Source organism: Myotis myotis, unplaced genomic scaffold (assembly GCF_014108235.1).
Source record: "Myotis myotis isolate mMyoMyo1 unplaced genomic scaffold, mMyoMyo1.p scaffold_m19_p_14, whole genome shotgun sequence".
NCBI classification, from domain to species: domain Eukaryota; kingdom Metazoa; phylum Chordata; class Mammalia; order Chiroptera; family Vespertilionidae; genus Myotis; species Myotis myotis.
In genome coordinates this window covers 49,831,551-49,846,889 of record NW_023416318.1, presented here as the reverse complement: position 1 = coordinate 49,846,889, position 15,339 = coordinate 49,831,551, and the positions used below count along the sequence as shown (strand labels likewise).

The following is a 15,339-nucleotide window of genomic DNA, read 5'->3' as shown; positions in this document are numbered from 1 at the left end:
ATGGACCTTCTATAATGTCCCACATAATTTCAAGAAAGAAACCAATGGAGTAGAAAGAGAAGGTAACTAAATTTTATTTCCACTGAAATAAAATTCCTAATTATCATCAGAAGAAAATAATGTGGTTGTCTGGGGGAGATTTTTTCTTTTTAAATTAAAAAAGCTACAACAGCAGCTTTAGCCAATAAGGTCAATTTACTGTTCAACACTTTGACAAAGCATCTCCTAATAATGAACATGTAAAGTTAAGATACTTACTGATATAGTAAGAGTTTCATTCTTGTGGTCAAAATTCATTTTTCCACAATAGGCCCTCTGAGATAATAAGTTGTCAAAGTACAATTTGCATCGTAAAGTCAAACACCTTGAAATAAAAAATTGGACACATTAAGAAGAATATAAAGATACAGAGTGTATTCAGCATGATCTTTAACCAGCATGTAAGACCAGACAAAAATATGCTAAACTGTTAACACTGGTGGGCCATTTTATAGGTGCAATTTTAGGTGATTTTCTCCCGATCTTTATATTTCGCTTGTCTCTACATTTTTACCACAAACATCTGCAGAATGATATCACCTCACAGTGAATATATCTCCTGATATTAGAGCTGGTCCATATGGATGTACCGATCCATCATCCTAATGCAGAAGACATCCATCTCCTTGCAAGGACTGACTCTAGCAGTGTTGACAATGGGTGAAGGACCTATTCATCTGCCTGTCTCCTCCCAACTTCGTAACAGCAAAAAAAAAAAGGGGGAAGGGCAACCTCCAGTCACTGCGTATCTACGATAGCTACACCATGCCTGACCCGATGCAAACTCCCATTCCGTCTCTGTCTGTCAGGTGGCATTCCACTGAGCCCTATGGATGCCTTCAATGACAACTTATGGAAGAGTAAGGGGAGAGGGTGAAAAACTAAGTGGAGCTGGTAGTCCCTGGAGGCCAAGGAGCCTCCGGTTCACAAGGCAGAGTCTGCAGAGGAAAGCACGGCACTGAGAGAACTCGAGAGGACCTGGAGAGGTGCCTCGGGTCTCACTGAGCACTCTGCTCATCAGTGTGAGGATACCACTCCCTGGGGGAGAAACATTGGAAAGAGGCAGAAGGAATTCATGAAGACACCCACAGCCAGGAGCAGTTCACATTCCCCCTGCCCAAGTGGAAACCTTTTAAGTGACAAGATGTCAGTACAGTACTCAGAACCTGCTTCACAGGTAGAAAAAAATTAGTTCTCGACTAAAGGCTGCTCTGGTCCCACCAAACAAAACTTAAAAGCAGCCTTAAAAGGATAAAAATAAACCCTATTTAAGCCTTAACAACATATGCTTATAAAATAGAAACAAAGTTTTAGTTTAGTTCAGGAATATGGTCACTCATGTAAAAGCCTATTTCTTGTTATGGCTTCATTTGAATTTCCATGTATGTGGTAGAGCTAGTTACATTTTAAAAAAATTCTTAAGACTAATAGAGTTTGGGGTATAAAGGCAGGGAAAAAGCACGTGACTGAGGGATTGCTTCTGGGGAAAACAGAAGGTTAGTATAAAGACTAGGGCTGCCTTGGGTCCAAGCACACCAAGGGTTATCCCTACCTTTAAACTGTCCTCTGCTTTATTTGTTGCTTGTGACTTTCATTGGGGTCAATTTATCCATGCGAGTCTGTACATTTCCGGGTACATTAATAATATCCAGTTTCCCTAATACTGTATTAATTCACGCAACTAATATATACCAAGTTCCTACTCTGTTTCAGGTCCTGCAGTAGGTTCTGGAGATAGCTGTAACAAAGCAGCATCCATCAAGCTACAAGCCACACCATTCTTGTTGATCAGGGTAAATCAACTGAATATTGACTCAGCAGGTCCCGTCAAAAACATGCATCTCTCAACAACGTGCGATGTCCAAGAGTGAAAGAGGCTGCCTCAGGACCAATGAGCTACCCTTCAAAGGGCACTTTAAGCAGCCAGTGACCAGCCACCTGTGAATGATCTAGAAAGGATGGATACCTGATGGAGTGGAAAAGTTGGACAGCTGCTATAAAGGCCCACTCAAATCCATAATTCCCTAATTAAATTATAGGACTGTGAGCACCAGCTGACAAGGTAAGCACTGGCAGCTCTTCACTAACTGAATCATGCAAAGTTCTTTTAATTTAATTTAATATTTATAAGGGATAAGTGGAAACAAAGAAAAATAAAAAAATGCATATGTGATAATATATTTTTTAATGCACTTACCTTCTAAATTGTTGGTATGTTTTGAATCTATGGGTCATTATTTCTTCCAGTAATTTAATAAACCTTTTTAAAGTCTTTACTTTAGTATCCAGATCAAGATAGGTTTCTTTTGCTTCTTGGTACTGCCTATTTTATGAACAAAGTATTAAGTAAATAAAGGTCATTCAAAGAAACATAAAAAAGTAAAATCTCAAATATATTTCATGGGGAAGACCAGGGAGTACAGGGAGTGTTGAGGACCCAGAACTAGCAGATTTCACAGAGTTGTAAACACAATCCACTACCAGGAGGAGCGGGTGCAGCCCTGACCAGGAAGAGTGGTTAGCAGGCTGGGCAGGAACAAAGTTCAGCCCTAGAGAAGGCAGAGAAAGCACAGAGGAAAGTGGGTCCCAGAGTGGCAGTGTGTATTAGAGAATATACACCTTCTAAACGTAAAGGGATTACACTGGAAGGCAATAAATATTTCCCTCAGTGACAGATACTAATGTGGGAACACACTGAGGAACACAGAGAACAGAAAGGAGAAAAGGAAACAAATTGGGGAAAAAACATATAAAATGGTTGGACAAAATATATAGAGAAGACAAAGACTATCTAACATATGTATAAACTAGAGGCCCAGTGCATAACATTTGTGCACTGGGGGGCGGAGGGAGAGGGTCGTCCTCAACCCAGCCTGCGCCCTCTTGCAGTATGGGACCCCTAGGGTGATGTCTGACTGCCAGCTTAGGCCCGCTCCCCGAGGGGTCCTTAGCGCTGCTGCAGAGGTGGCAGAGGCTCCTGCCACCACTGCTGTGCCCGTCTTCCGGCTGAGCGGTGCTCCCTCATGGGAGTGCACTGACCACCAGGGGGCAGTTCCTGCGCTGAGTGTCTGCCCCCTGGTGGTCAGTGTGAGTCATAGTGATCAGTTGTTCTGCAGTTTGGTTTATTTGCATATTAGCCTTTTATTATATAGGATGAAGACCTCAAAAAGAAAACTGAACAGAACAGAAAATATTTTAAAAAAGTAAAACACAAGAAAACGTTTAATAAATAAGACTTGAATCTCCAGACTGAAAAAGCACGCTGTGTACCAAGTGAAAGGATCATGGAGTCTGACATTCTGGACAAGCTACAGGACTTCGTAGACTATCACAGATACTCAAGAGACAGGGGATTTTACATTAGGGTAAACTAGTCTTCAATTCAAAGTTAAGACAAATAATTATGAATATGCAAAAATATCATTCATGTAGCCATTCTTAAGGAAACAATTTGAGGACAAACAACTTTTTAAATGGCTGCAGGGCCATTTGGGAAAAGATAAAATACATTCCTCACCTTACAACCAAATTATCCACAGGACAATGAAAAAATACATAAAAAGTGCAAAGAACAAAAAATAAACAGTTGTTAAGACAAGAAAAAAAATGTTCAATAATACTTAATATAAGTGAAATGCAAATAAAAATTATAACAAGGTTTTTTTTTGGGGGGGGGGCGGGGGGGGGAATCTATCCATCAGCAAAAACCATACAAGATGATCACACTGTTTAGGCTATTGGGAACAAGCCCTCTAATACACTGCTGATGGGAATGAAAATTAAATACAATCCCCAGAAAGGGGAATCTGTCAAAATGAAATTTTTTCCTAAAAAAACAAAACCAAAAAACCACACACACATACACACACAAAAAAAACCTGAATAACATGACACATGTACAAAATTACTTATTATGTACCACTATATATAATAGCAAAAGATTCAATTAAAAAATTCAACTATCCATCAATAGGTGGTTGAATACTCTAAAACATTAAAAAAAATATCCAAAACACTGTATATCATTAAATCAAAGAAAATAATCTGTAAAAGAGTTTATATAATGTGCTATCTTTTATAGCTGAAAGGATAAAAAGCAGTCACATTACCTTACATTTGCATATAGAAACACTGAGAGCACATTTAATAAGATAAAAGAAAAAAAAGTAAAAAGAGGAAGTAAATTTTTGGGGGGTCTTTTTACATTGTATTTTTTAAAAACTATTTTAAAGAAAAACTTTACTGTTTTTGTTTTCCAATGCTTTTGAAAATAGAATTGAGATAGCTCCCGTCTCCAGCCTTTTCTTAAATAGGAAAAGTTCTTCCAAAGTGCATAGTTACAATCTTCTACTACAATTTAATCATCATCCTATAGTTGCACATGGTTCTAATTTTTCACTGTTATAAATAATAAACATATCCAAGCAAAAATTATTTTTCTCATTTTGGATTATAATAACAAAATTACTTGGCCAAACAAATTTTTGAGGGCATTTGACATAAACTGCCTTAATGTTGTTCAGAAACACTAATATTTCACATACTATGTATCCTATATATTCTGTCTATTATGATCTCATTTAATCCTCACAATAACCCTTTAAGGGGAATACTATAATTACATCTATTTTACAGATGAGAAAATTTAAGGTTCAGAGACACTGGATAATCTGCTGAAGCCATAAGATAATAAAAGAGCAATTCAAACCGAGGTACTTTTGCTTCAGAACCTGTGCTCTAACCACATTGGAGCTTCCATTTTCACCTAGTATAAAAACATCCATTTCACTGAGATCTAACTGACATGAAGTTTTTTCCATCTTCATGTATGTGAAAATGGCTTCTAATTATTCTGATTTGCATTTCTTTGATTACTTGTGAAGCTGAATAATTTCATGTCTATATGAACCTTATAGGTATAAAGATAACATTTATACGCAAATATTCTGTAATAATTCAAAAGAAAAAAGTTAGTTTATATTATTTTTTTATTGACTTTGAGAGAGAGACAGGAGAGAGGGAGAGAGAGAGAGAGAGAGAAACATCGATCAGTTGCCTCCCATACATGCCCCAACTGGGGATTGAACCCAAAACCTTTTTTGGTATGTGGGATGACGCTCCAACCAATTGAGCAACCCGGCCAAGGCAAAGTTAGTTTATTATTAACATACACATATGAAAGACTAGTTTAGCTATAAACTATATGCTATGGCAATATTTAATCCAAATTGAAGATTTATATTTAAACATTTTTTTGTGTTGATAATATATATGGATAACATAATCAAGTAGAAAAGCTACCAACCACTTACCTCATTATTTCTTCTCGATCTCCATGACTAGCATGTTCTGCCTGGATCTTTTGTCTTAATCTATTAATTTCTTTATCTAGAATCGATGCGGACTTTTTCACTTCTATCCGTTCTGGGCAGATTTGTCTTGCTTGTGACATTTTCTCCTAAGACAAGATATTTTTAATGTCATTAAAACTCTTCTTTGAGATAACAATTCATTTTACTACTAATGCCAAAATAGGCAAAGTCAAATTCTAAACTTATGTTTACAAAATGTATTTTGAATGCATTTGGTATCAATGTTATTTCTCTAAGCTTTATATTGAGAATATAGTACAGTCACTATAAATCTTCAAGAGAAAATTACACTACTGTTCACATCTTTAATAATTTGTAAGACCTCCGTAAGTTCCTAATGAAACAAATTTCAAGTAGCAGTTATGAAAAGTTTGGCATGCAGGGCACTGAGGTCAGACATAGCTTTCTGTGTATTTTAGGATGGACTCTGAACACCAAATAGTATTGAAATGCAAACAAAAAGACCCTCATGTTTATAAAATATTAAAAAACTCAAAGCACTTTCACACATAGTACTTATTTTGTATTTACAACATTTGGTGTAAGTCTTGAATAAGTAAGGCAATGAATTAGAGTCTCAGTCCTTTCCCAAGATACATAAAGGCAAAGTTGAGATCCATCTCTTCTAGTTAGACCGAGGTTGCTTTCAACTAATCTCCAAAAACAGGGCTGCTGCTCACAGCTGTCAGCATGGGTGTCCAGCAAGCAGGAGTGGAATTGCAGCCCAGCACAGGCCAGCCCAGCCCAGCCCAGCCAAGCCCGGCCCCAACTACTCAGAGGCAGGGATGGATTTTCTGGCATAAAGCTGCTATCTACTTGCCACACTAGGCCAGTAAGGAGCTAGATTAGCTTGGAAGGAGTGCCATTCCCTTTCAGACGCCAGACTGTCGCAGTCCTGCCTGAAGTCTTCTTCGTGTTAGTCTATTTAAGTCCCCACACTCAGAGAGTCCCTAAGGCTCCTTCTCTTGATTCACCAAAACAGCTGTTATTTTATAGGAAACAGATACTCATCCGACAACTTGTGTATGTTTGAAAACAGGATATTAAGAAAAACGCACTTTGGGAATTAGGAGTAAGGTTGTAAACAAAAATGTAAAATAAAAAATGATAACCTCTAGTTCTTTTTCTTTCATATCCAGTTCTCGTTTCTTTTTATTTAAAGTATTCAAGTGTTCTTTTTGTTTTTCTTCATAATGCCGCTTCCCTCGTTTTTGGGTATCTACTTCAGAATCAGCAATGTTTAATTCATCCTGTTTGAAGAAAGCCAAAATAATTTCTAAAGCAAACATTGTTTTTTTTTTAAAAAAAAAATTACCAGCTATAAAACAAACTATAAAACAAACTGACAACTCCATAAAGTGGATAGGACTATGTTGCTTCAAGACACAAGTGCTAGAGTTCATACCGAATGTGTCTGAATAGAAATGAGGAGTCACATGATTATATTTAAACTCTTATATGAAGTCTCCATATATATGGTGCTTTCAACTTTATTTTGGTAAACAGCATAGTTTGGTGGGAAGCCACATTAGCCTGGTGAAAGGCTTGGATGACATATGCATAAAGACATTCATTATGGTGGCTTCTCAAATAATGATCTACATTACCACTGATTTGGATGTTTTTACAAAATATATAGACTTCTAGACTCCACCTCTGGATGTTTTATTTTAGGTCTGGAATCCCCGAATCTCAATCTTTTAAATAGCTCTTGATTTAAGAAGCACCAAAATAAGTTTAGAATCTCAGAGGGCTTGTTCTTTTGGTTTGATATACAAATGTTTAGAGCAGCTTTCTTTGTAATAGCCCCAACCTGGAAACCCATGTCCATCAATCAGTAAATGAAACAAATTGTGGTATATCAAACACAATGGAATGCTACGTGGCAATAAGAAATGAATTATTGATTCAGGTAAAAATATGGATGATTACAATAATCAGAAAGAGTAACTTGTATTCCATTCACTCACTTTTTCTTTCAAACTATAAACAGTGTATACATTATGTGCTAGACAGCATGTTAGGTTCTGAAAAAGGTCAGATCACAAAAAAGTGAGAGTATATAATGTGTTATTCCATTGCATGTAATTCTAGAAAATGTGCAGGCTACAGTGTAGAAAGCAGACTGATGGCTGTCTGGGGACGAGGGGCAGGGCACAGGGAGGGACAGATTACAAAGGGGCACGAGGAAACTTTGAGCATGAAGGATTGTTCTTTTGTCTGATTGTGAGGTTTTACAGGTACATACATGTCAAAATTTATGAACTCATACACTTATATGTGTATTTAATGCATGTCACTTATATCTCAATAACACTGTTTTCAAAAGGCTGATTTAAGAACCACCATGTTATATTTTAGTTCATTTGTTTGCTTGTTTTTCGAGCCTAGCATTGCTCACTGACACTATGATTATCATGTTCAGTCTCAAGAGTTAGTTATAAACAGAGAAAGAAACAAATACAAACCAGAGCAGCAATAGAGCATCACACGGGACAATACATGGAGGAATCCGCAAAAGGAAGAGGTATCTAAACATGGAAAATATTTACCTCACATCATGGGCTATTTTCTAACCTAAGAATACAATTTATTGCAGCTTGTTCATATTAATGGAAATATCACCATGATAAACATTTGATAACATATAGCTTTTATAAAAGAGTTCTATTAAAATCATTGTTACATGAAGGATGAAAATAAACTGCTCATTTATATCAAACAATAAAAGAAACTGGGTGCAATGTGTGTAGCAGGAGAGATTACAATTAGGAATGGGAACAGTTTATGAAATAGAATGCTTGTCTTCTAAAAACAGAACTAAGTTTTCTAATCATTTTTGGTAGAAGCTGTCAAAATAAATAGGCCCCATTTGCTTTAGGGAATCAATTCAGTGTTAGGGAACAGAAGGGATAAAACACACAAGGACACATTTGTGCTGGTTAATCTTCCCTCCTAGCAACCTGAGAAAGGGAAAGACCTACAGTGTGAAATAATAGGAAAAGACCTACAGATGTTAATATCCCTTTCTCAACATTTACCATGGCTGTCTGATTTGTCCTTGTATATTTAATAAATATATGTCCTGGGTACTATGAGATTTAAAACTAAAAGGAAACCAAGAGAGCATTTCTTTTAATTTCATTTAATTTGATGGTGAAATGAAGAACTAGAGATAATAAAAGCAAGTTAATACATTCATCTTGGTTTGGGGGTGAGGCCTAGGATGGGATAGTCTAAAATGAAACTATGATGCAGCCCTTAACCTGTAGAGTAAGCATGTCAAACTCGCGGCCCTTGGCCTCATTTATTTGGCCCATGTCATTAGCCTTTCAGTTTGACATGCTTGCTGTAGAGTTTCCACCTGCAAGAAGTTACAGCCTTTAGAAAATAGATTAAGATGCTAGAAAGGACAGAATCATTGAAAAACCTTATTCTCTTGGATGCCTAAGCAATGAATTTTATTCAGCACCATCGGAAAGACTGCTTCTTGTTTCATATAAACCTACGTTCATTATGAGGTTTTAAAAAACTATAAAACATGAAATCTTGTGAGAAAAGTATTCCCCATGCCAAGATTTCAACGACTGCATGTTTAAACAGAGTATTCTACTCTTTACCACCCCTCTCACAAAATGAACAAATGTCCTAACAGCAAGCATTATGTCTAGAAGCTGCTAATGTTTAACAAGTGACTGCAGTGTCTCAGGAATTATTTTGTTAGCCAAATCCTCTTGGTCCTCTTGTTACTGACGGCTATGTGATGTGACTGTGAAGGAAAACCTCTTGGCTACTAGCTGTTTGCATGCAGGTTAACTGAAGGACTCACCTCCTAGCTTTCAGTTATTTGCAGCCAAGGCAAAGAGCTAAGACCAAGAATTCTTACTGCCTTCTGCCCATATTTTTCTGCTCTTGGACTTATTTATGGACTCCCAATTCCAGGAGTTGCTTTAGCTTAGAGGTCCCTAAAAGAACAGAACACAGCGTACTCTTCATCATTTCTTGTTTTTAATTTTAAGTCTTCTGGGATAAATAATTTAGGTGCTTTCTTTCCCTGTATCGTTTTACCGTATTTCATCATTTTGATTTTGTCACTCTGTTCAATCCTTCACCCATTAAAAAAAATATTTTAACCTTACCTTTGTTGTAATTTTACTGCTCTAATTCCTGAATTTATTTCTCTGAATTCTACCTTGTCTATTCTTGATAATTTTCATATTTATTTTATTCTTTTTCTTCTTTTAAAAAGGAATTTCGTTTTCTTTTTTGTCTTAGGCTTTATCTTCTTAATTCTTATTTCCTGTGGTAACTACTCTCTTATTTGTATTTCTCAGTGTTACGTTTAGTACATTTTCCTTCCTCACAACTTTACAATTTAATATTTAAGCTATCTATTCTTCTTAGTCTATTTTCCCATTTTCTTTTCTTTTTTCTCATTTTCTCAGTCATAATTTTATTTATTTTTTATTGAATTTATTGGGATGACATTGGTTCACAAAACCATACAGGTTTCAAGTGTACAACCCAATCAAATATCACCTGCACACTGAATCATGCACCTATCACCCCAAGCAAAGTCTCTTTCCATTCTCAATCCCCACCTTTGCCCACCTCAATTGATCCATCTTAGGTTATAATGGCAGACAGAAATCTCAGCTCCAGGGATAATAACTACAGAGAAATCTACCACAAATAGGGGAAGCTATTTCTATGCAGCAAAACCTCTAAATTCCTTTACTATTCTCTCAACTCTTTACTACATTTTTAAAATTTTTTAATAAACAAAATTACAATAAAAATTTTTATGCATGCAAATTCTCTTAAACTTTAAAAATATCTAAACACATTTTAATATACAGAGGGCAATTAATTTTCCTGGAAAAAGAAAAGGATATGTTAGAGTGATATCTCAGATACCCCACCCCTCTGAAAATATCCTATTCATTCTTCCCAGTGTCTTATAAATAAAAGTCCTGAAAATAATTGAGCTATTCATAAAAATGATGACAATAAAATATTAATAACTAACCTAATAAACAACTTGGAAAAATTTACACAATTTAATTGTTGAATAATTGTTTTCCTAAATTTGGTTTTAAAAAGCATGTGTTAAAAAAAATAAACTGAATTCAAGCTGGAATGTAACTGGGACATGCCAATAAGCAGGAACTGAGTAGCACTTTATTTCAAGTTGGCTTGAGTTATTGAAGGAAAGTGGGACAACAGAACAGGCAAGCACAGAAACAGTGCAGACAGACAAGATGTCCCTGGCTCTAGCTCTAAAAAAAAAAAAAAAAAAAAAAAAAAAAATTAAATCAGAAAATAAAGAGGGCGGGGAGCTATAATCTTCTGGGACAAAAACTTGCCAATTTATTCTTATAAAAGCATGAGCAGAAGCATTTTATTCTAATTGATCTAAGGATGAAAATTTGGTTTACATCCTATTTTTACGTGGATATATTAACGTTTAAACATAAATTATGTTAGGATAATATCTAGTGAGTACACTGTAGATATAAAGTTAACACCTAAGATACATATATCATAGAATAACAATAATACATACCTTAAGTGGATCTGCTAGCTCTGCTAGCTGGTTAACTTTCAGTTTAATCGCATCATACTTGTTTTCTGCTTCTACTTTCAGACTTTTAAGGTATTCCATATTTTCTTTTTGTTGTTCCATACTTTTCTCAACCATTTTCATTTTCATTTTATTTTCTTGAGCTTCATCTTCCTGATTACATTTACAGAGCATATGGAGTTAATTAAAATGCTTTGTTATCAGATAGAAAAGTAGTACAAACAATTCTAAGAGAGAAGACACTACACGCTATAGGCAAATCAGATAAAAGACAAATTCAAAGACTACTAGGGCATTTTCACACTCTCAAAAGCAAATTAGGAAGAAGGAAACAGGTTCAAAATAGTAAGAGATACTATTTAGGACATAATTTAAAACTATATTGTGCTTGAGGTCATAATCAAAAGGAATAACTTTTATTCTACCCACTTACTTTTCTTTCACAATATAGTACATACTGGTATAAATATCTACCTTGTGCCAGACAATGTGTTAGATGCTGAGTAAACAAAAATAAACAAGACATATTACATATCTTCAAGAAACTTAGTCTATCACCCTAGCCAGTTTTCTCAGTGGATAGCGCATTGGCCCGTGGACTGAATGGTCCTGGGTTCGATTCCAGTCAAGGGCACATGCCCGGGGTTGTGGGCAAGATCCCCAGTAAGGGGCGTGCAGGAGGCAGCCGATCAATGATTCTCTCTCATCAATGATGTTTCTCTCTCTCTCCCTCTCCTTTTCCTCTCTGAAATCAATAAAAATATATATATAAAAGAAACTTATAATCTATCAATAAAAGGAGTTAAAGCAGACAAATAAAATGTGGGAAGCAAGATTACTAATAAAAAATGAAGACAAATTCTCATTCGAGTAGAGTCCACATGCTGTATATCCCTCAGCAGTTTATATGACGTACAGTACAGACACTAAGTAATACTTCTTTTAACAAGATTCTGCAAGCTATCTAATCCATTGTTTACTGTAACTCAGAGAAGCTAAGCTGAATATCATAAACAGATGCCTGAAAAAAATACAGAATAACAAATATGTGGTCAATTAAAATGAAAACTATTAACTTGGGGAAAAGAAACAATGCAAAGAGAATAAGCATAACTGACTAAAAGGTACCCATTAATATTGATACTGATTCACTCTGAAAAATACTATGCTAGGCAGCAGGGTTTAAAGTGCCACTGTTTGATTTTACAAGCACAATTAAGCTTTGATAAAGTTTTCTTCATGTAGTAGATGACAAAATCAGTTATTATTCATGCAAGTTATACAGACAAAACAATAAGGAACTTGAAGGCTATACATGAGGTAGTTTCTATCTTACCTGTAAATGGAGATAATCATGAAAAGCAGCCTTAAGCAAAAGGATTTAAAAAAAAGCTGAGTAGATACTGTTAAGCTAAATGATAGTTTTGTCCTTTATAAACTTTGAGGAAAAGACTCTTACCAAGGTTGCAATATCTACAGACTGGTGTTCTTCTATATTCTCAAGTTCCTGAATTTCAGAAATACTTTTTCTTATTTTCATCTGAAAGAAAGTATTTTAATTTTAGTAACATAAAAATAAATGAAAAATAAAAATAAAGAAAGGCTATATTAATCCATGATGTTCTACTCTGTGTTACAGAAGGATTCTGTATTTAATAAGAGAGACATATTAGTATTAAATGAACCAAAGTAACTTATATTACCAAGTTTGCCATATTACCCTCACTGGTGAACCATTCCCACACAAAAAAGATGTAAGTACTCCATCTTTGCATTTAAAATGATGATAATGTTGAATTCATAGAGAAAATATTCTAAAATATCCAGACTCAACTTGTGGAAAGATTATTCTAATCCAGGGGTCTTCAGAGTACAATTCAAGTACTGCCTGGATGCCTCTGAAACTCTTGCAGAGATTCATGAGGTCAAAACTATTCTCATAAAAACACTAAGACATTATTCACCGTTTTTACTATTATTTCTCATAAGTGCTCAGGAGGTTTATAACTCGGTGACGTGTACTTATTGCAACAGATTGATTGCAGAAGGTTGATTTGATAATTCAGTTAAGTTTTATTAAGCCAGAAATACAAATTTACTACAAAAATATAAAAATGTCAATCTTCTCACTAAATAGCTTTGGTATTTGGAAAAGTTATTTTCCATAAAAAATGTTAGTATGTTAACAAACAATGAGTTTATAATTTTTAACTGAACTAATAAATACAGTTAAATTTTGTTTTAATTTTTAACAACGTAAATACTGATAGATAAAACCCACATATGTAAAAAGCTCTTTTAAGACTATTAAGGTGCTAACCTAAATAAATGGTAGAATTTTAAAAACAGCTTAGAAGTGACAAGATGAGAAAACAAAATGATGCATATATTTTTTTACCTTTAATTCTTTATATCGTAGTTGGTACCTTCTAAGAAATTCTTCATTGCGTTTAATATCCTTTTCAAGGGCAGACAAATGTTGCTGAAAATTTAATATCTGGGCCTTCTTATTTTCAACCTCATCCTCCAATTCACTGGATAGAGAAGGATAAAAAATAATTTAAAACTATTTCTGAATATTACAAATACTTTAGATCTTTACAAAGAAAAACTAATTTTTAATAGCTTATTTGTAAAAATCCTGATGATTTCAAAAAAATATCTAGACTGGAGTCAAATTTTACTTATTTCATTAATAGGCATTTATGATATGATTTCTGTGTGGCGGACTTTGTGCGTAGTGATAAGTAGAGGCAGAGATAGAATTAAGACATGAATAACTCAAACAAAAAAAGACTCAGGAAATAAACCATAACATCAAAATACGAACAGGACACTATACATCCATAGTACCACGGAAAAATCAGACTTTGGGAGACATGGCAATTGTATTCTGTAAAGTTTTCAACAGTGGGACCAACTAGAGGAGAGGATGGGAAGAACTGCACAAAGGCACCGAGGGGTGAAAAGATAAAATTGGCAGCTCAACTTTCACTGTTGGTGAGAAAGTGCTATCACTGCTATGAATGCGTGAGGAATTAAAGTGAATGAAAGGAGGACAATGAAAAGGGATGGAGAATAAAGCAAGCAAATGCCAAAACCATAAAGATCTGGCCGGCATTCACCGTCTTCAGAAATGACCTTTTCCTGCCTGACCACAGTACCTGTCCCCCAGAGGTGAGTGCCTGGTGGAAGTGAACCACCTTTGCAGTTAAGAAAAAATTCTCTGAGAAAGAGTGTGCCATATTTCAATAAGATGCATATTTCCCACATTTTCACCTCTCTGAAATAATCTTTCAGTCCATGGTTCTATTAGCAACTTTTTTCTTCCTTACTGATATATAAAATAACACAGCAACTTAAATTTGATAAATATTATAAATGTGCTACCTTACTGGAATTCTCAAAATTAAAAAAAAAAAAAAGTCAGCTGAATAAATGATAAATGAATAAAAATGAGGAAAGAAGAATAATTGTGGTATTTCTGATAAAAATGGGGCCTGATGAAAAATTTAAGATGGCTCCTCAGGATTTAATAAGAAATGTTTATCATATATAAATCTATACATTTATTAACAAATAGTAATTTTGCTAAAACAATAAAAATTTACCAAGTAAATAAAATTTGAAACTAAGAGACCAAAAATAAAACCAATAAACAATATTGTTATTAAACATTTTTCTGAATATTTAGAATAAATTTAAAGAATCAACATAATTGCCCTAGCCGGTTTGGCTCAGTTGATAAGAGCGTCGGCCTGCAGACTCAAGGGTCCCAGGTTTGATTCCAGTCAAGGGCATGTACCTTGGTTGTGGGCACATCCCCACAGTAGGGAGTGTGCAGGAGGCAGCTGATCGATGTTTCTCTCTCATCGATGTTTCTAACTCTCTATCCCTCTCCCTTCCTCTCTGTAAAAAATCAGTAAGATATATTAAAAAATAATTAATAAAAAAGAATCAACATAATTTACATAAACAAAATGGCTAAATTTTATAACTTCCCTTTTTCAGGGTAGGACAAATTCTGTTATGTATTTTCATAGAGTGTTTCTCCTTAGTTTTTAATTATTTTTTACTTGGAGAAAGAACATGTGCTACCTAATAAAATATGTATGAACCCCAAAGGAAGCAGTAGGAATAATATAGCAAAGCCACACTGGACACCAACCTTATTTCAGAATCCACATCTCTGCTTAGGAATTTAGGTCTTGTATATTCAGATGAGTAATAACGTCCTGCAAAAACTTGATCACCATCAGCAGTAAAAGCTTCCCTGCAATTCTTAGGTGGCTTTTGGGACTGCATAACTGCACGAGCTACAGAATTACTCTAAAAACAACAGAG

The 15,339-nt window shown here is 35.0% G+C and overlaps 1 protein-coding gene across 3 annotated transcripts in view; it reads right to left on the bottom strand.

Moving 5' to 3' along the window:
• The window catches only part of SMC6 (structural maintenance of chromosomes 6), a 56,144-nt gene that overhangs the window by 8,221 nt on the left and 32,584 nt on the right, over positions 1-15,339 (bottom strand). For all 3 annotated transcript variants that reach the window (XM_036335283.1, XM_036335282.1, XM_036335284.1), the window contains 8 exons: positions 15,164-15,324; positions 13,394-13,529; positions 12,455-12,535; positions 10,978-11,148; positions 6,524-6,661; positions 5,352-5,497; positions 2,237-2,362; positions 259-364 (listed from right to left, as the gene is read on the bottom strand). In XM_036335283.1, coding sequence (XP_036191176.1) covers positions 259-364; positions 2,237-2,362; positions 5,352-5,497; positions 6,524-6,661; positions 10,978-11,148; positions 12,455-12,535; positions 13,394-13,529; positions 15,164-15,324 — 1,065 coding nt within the window. The remainder of the gene's footprint in view (positions 1-258; positions 365-2,236; positions 2,363-5,351; positions 5,498-6,523; positions 6,662-10,977; positions 11,149-12,454; positions 12,536-13,393; positions 13,530-15,163; positions 15,325-15,339) is intronic.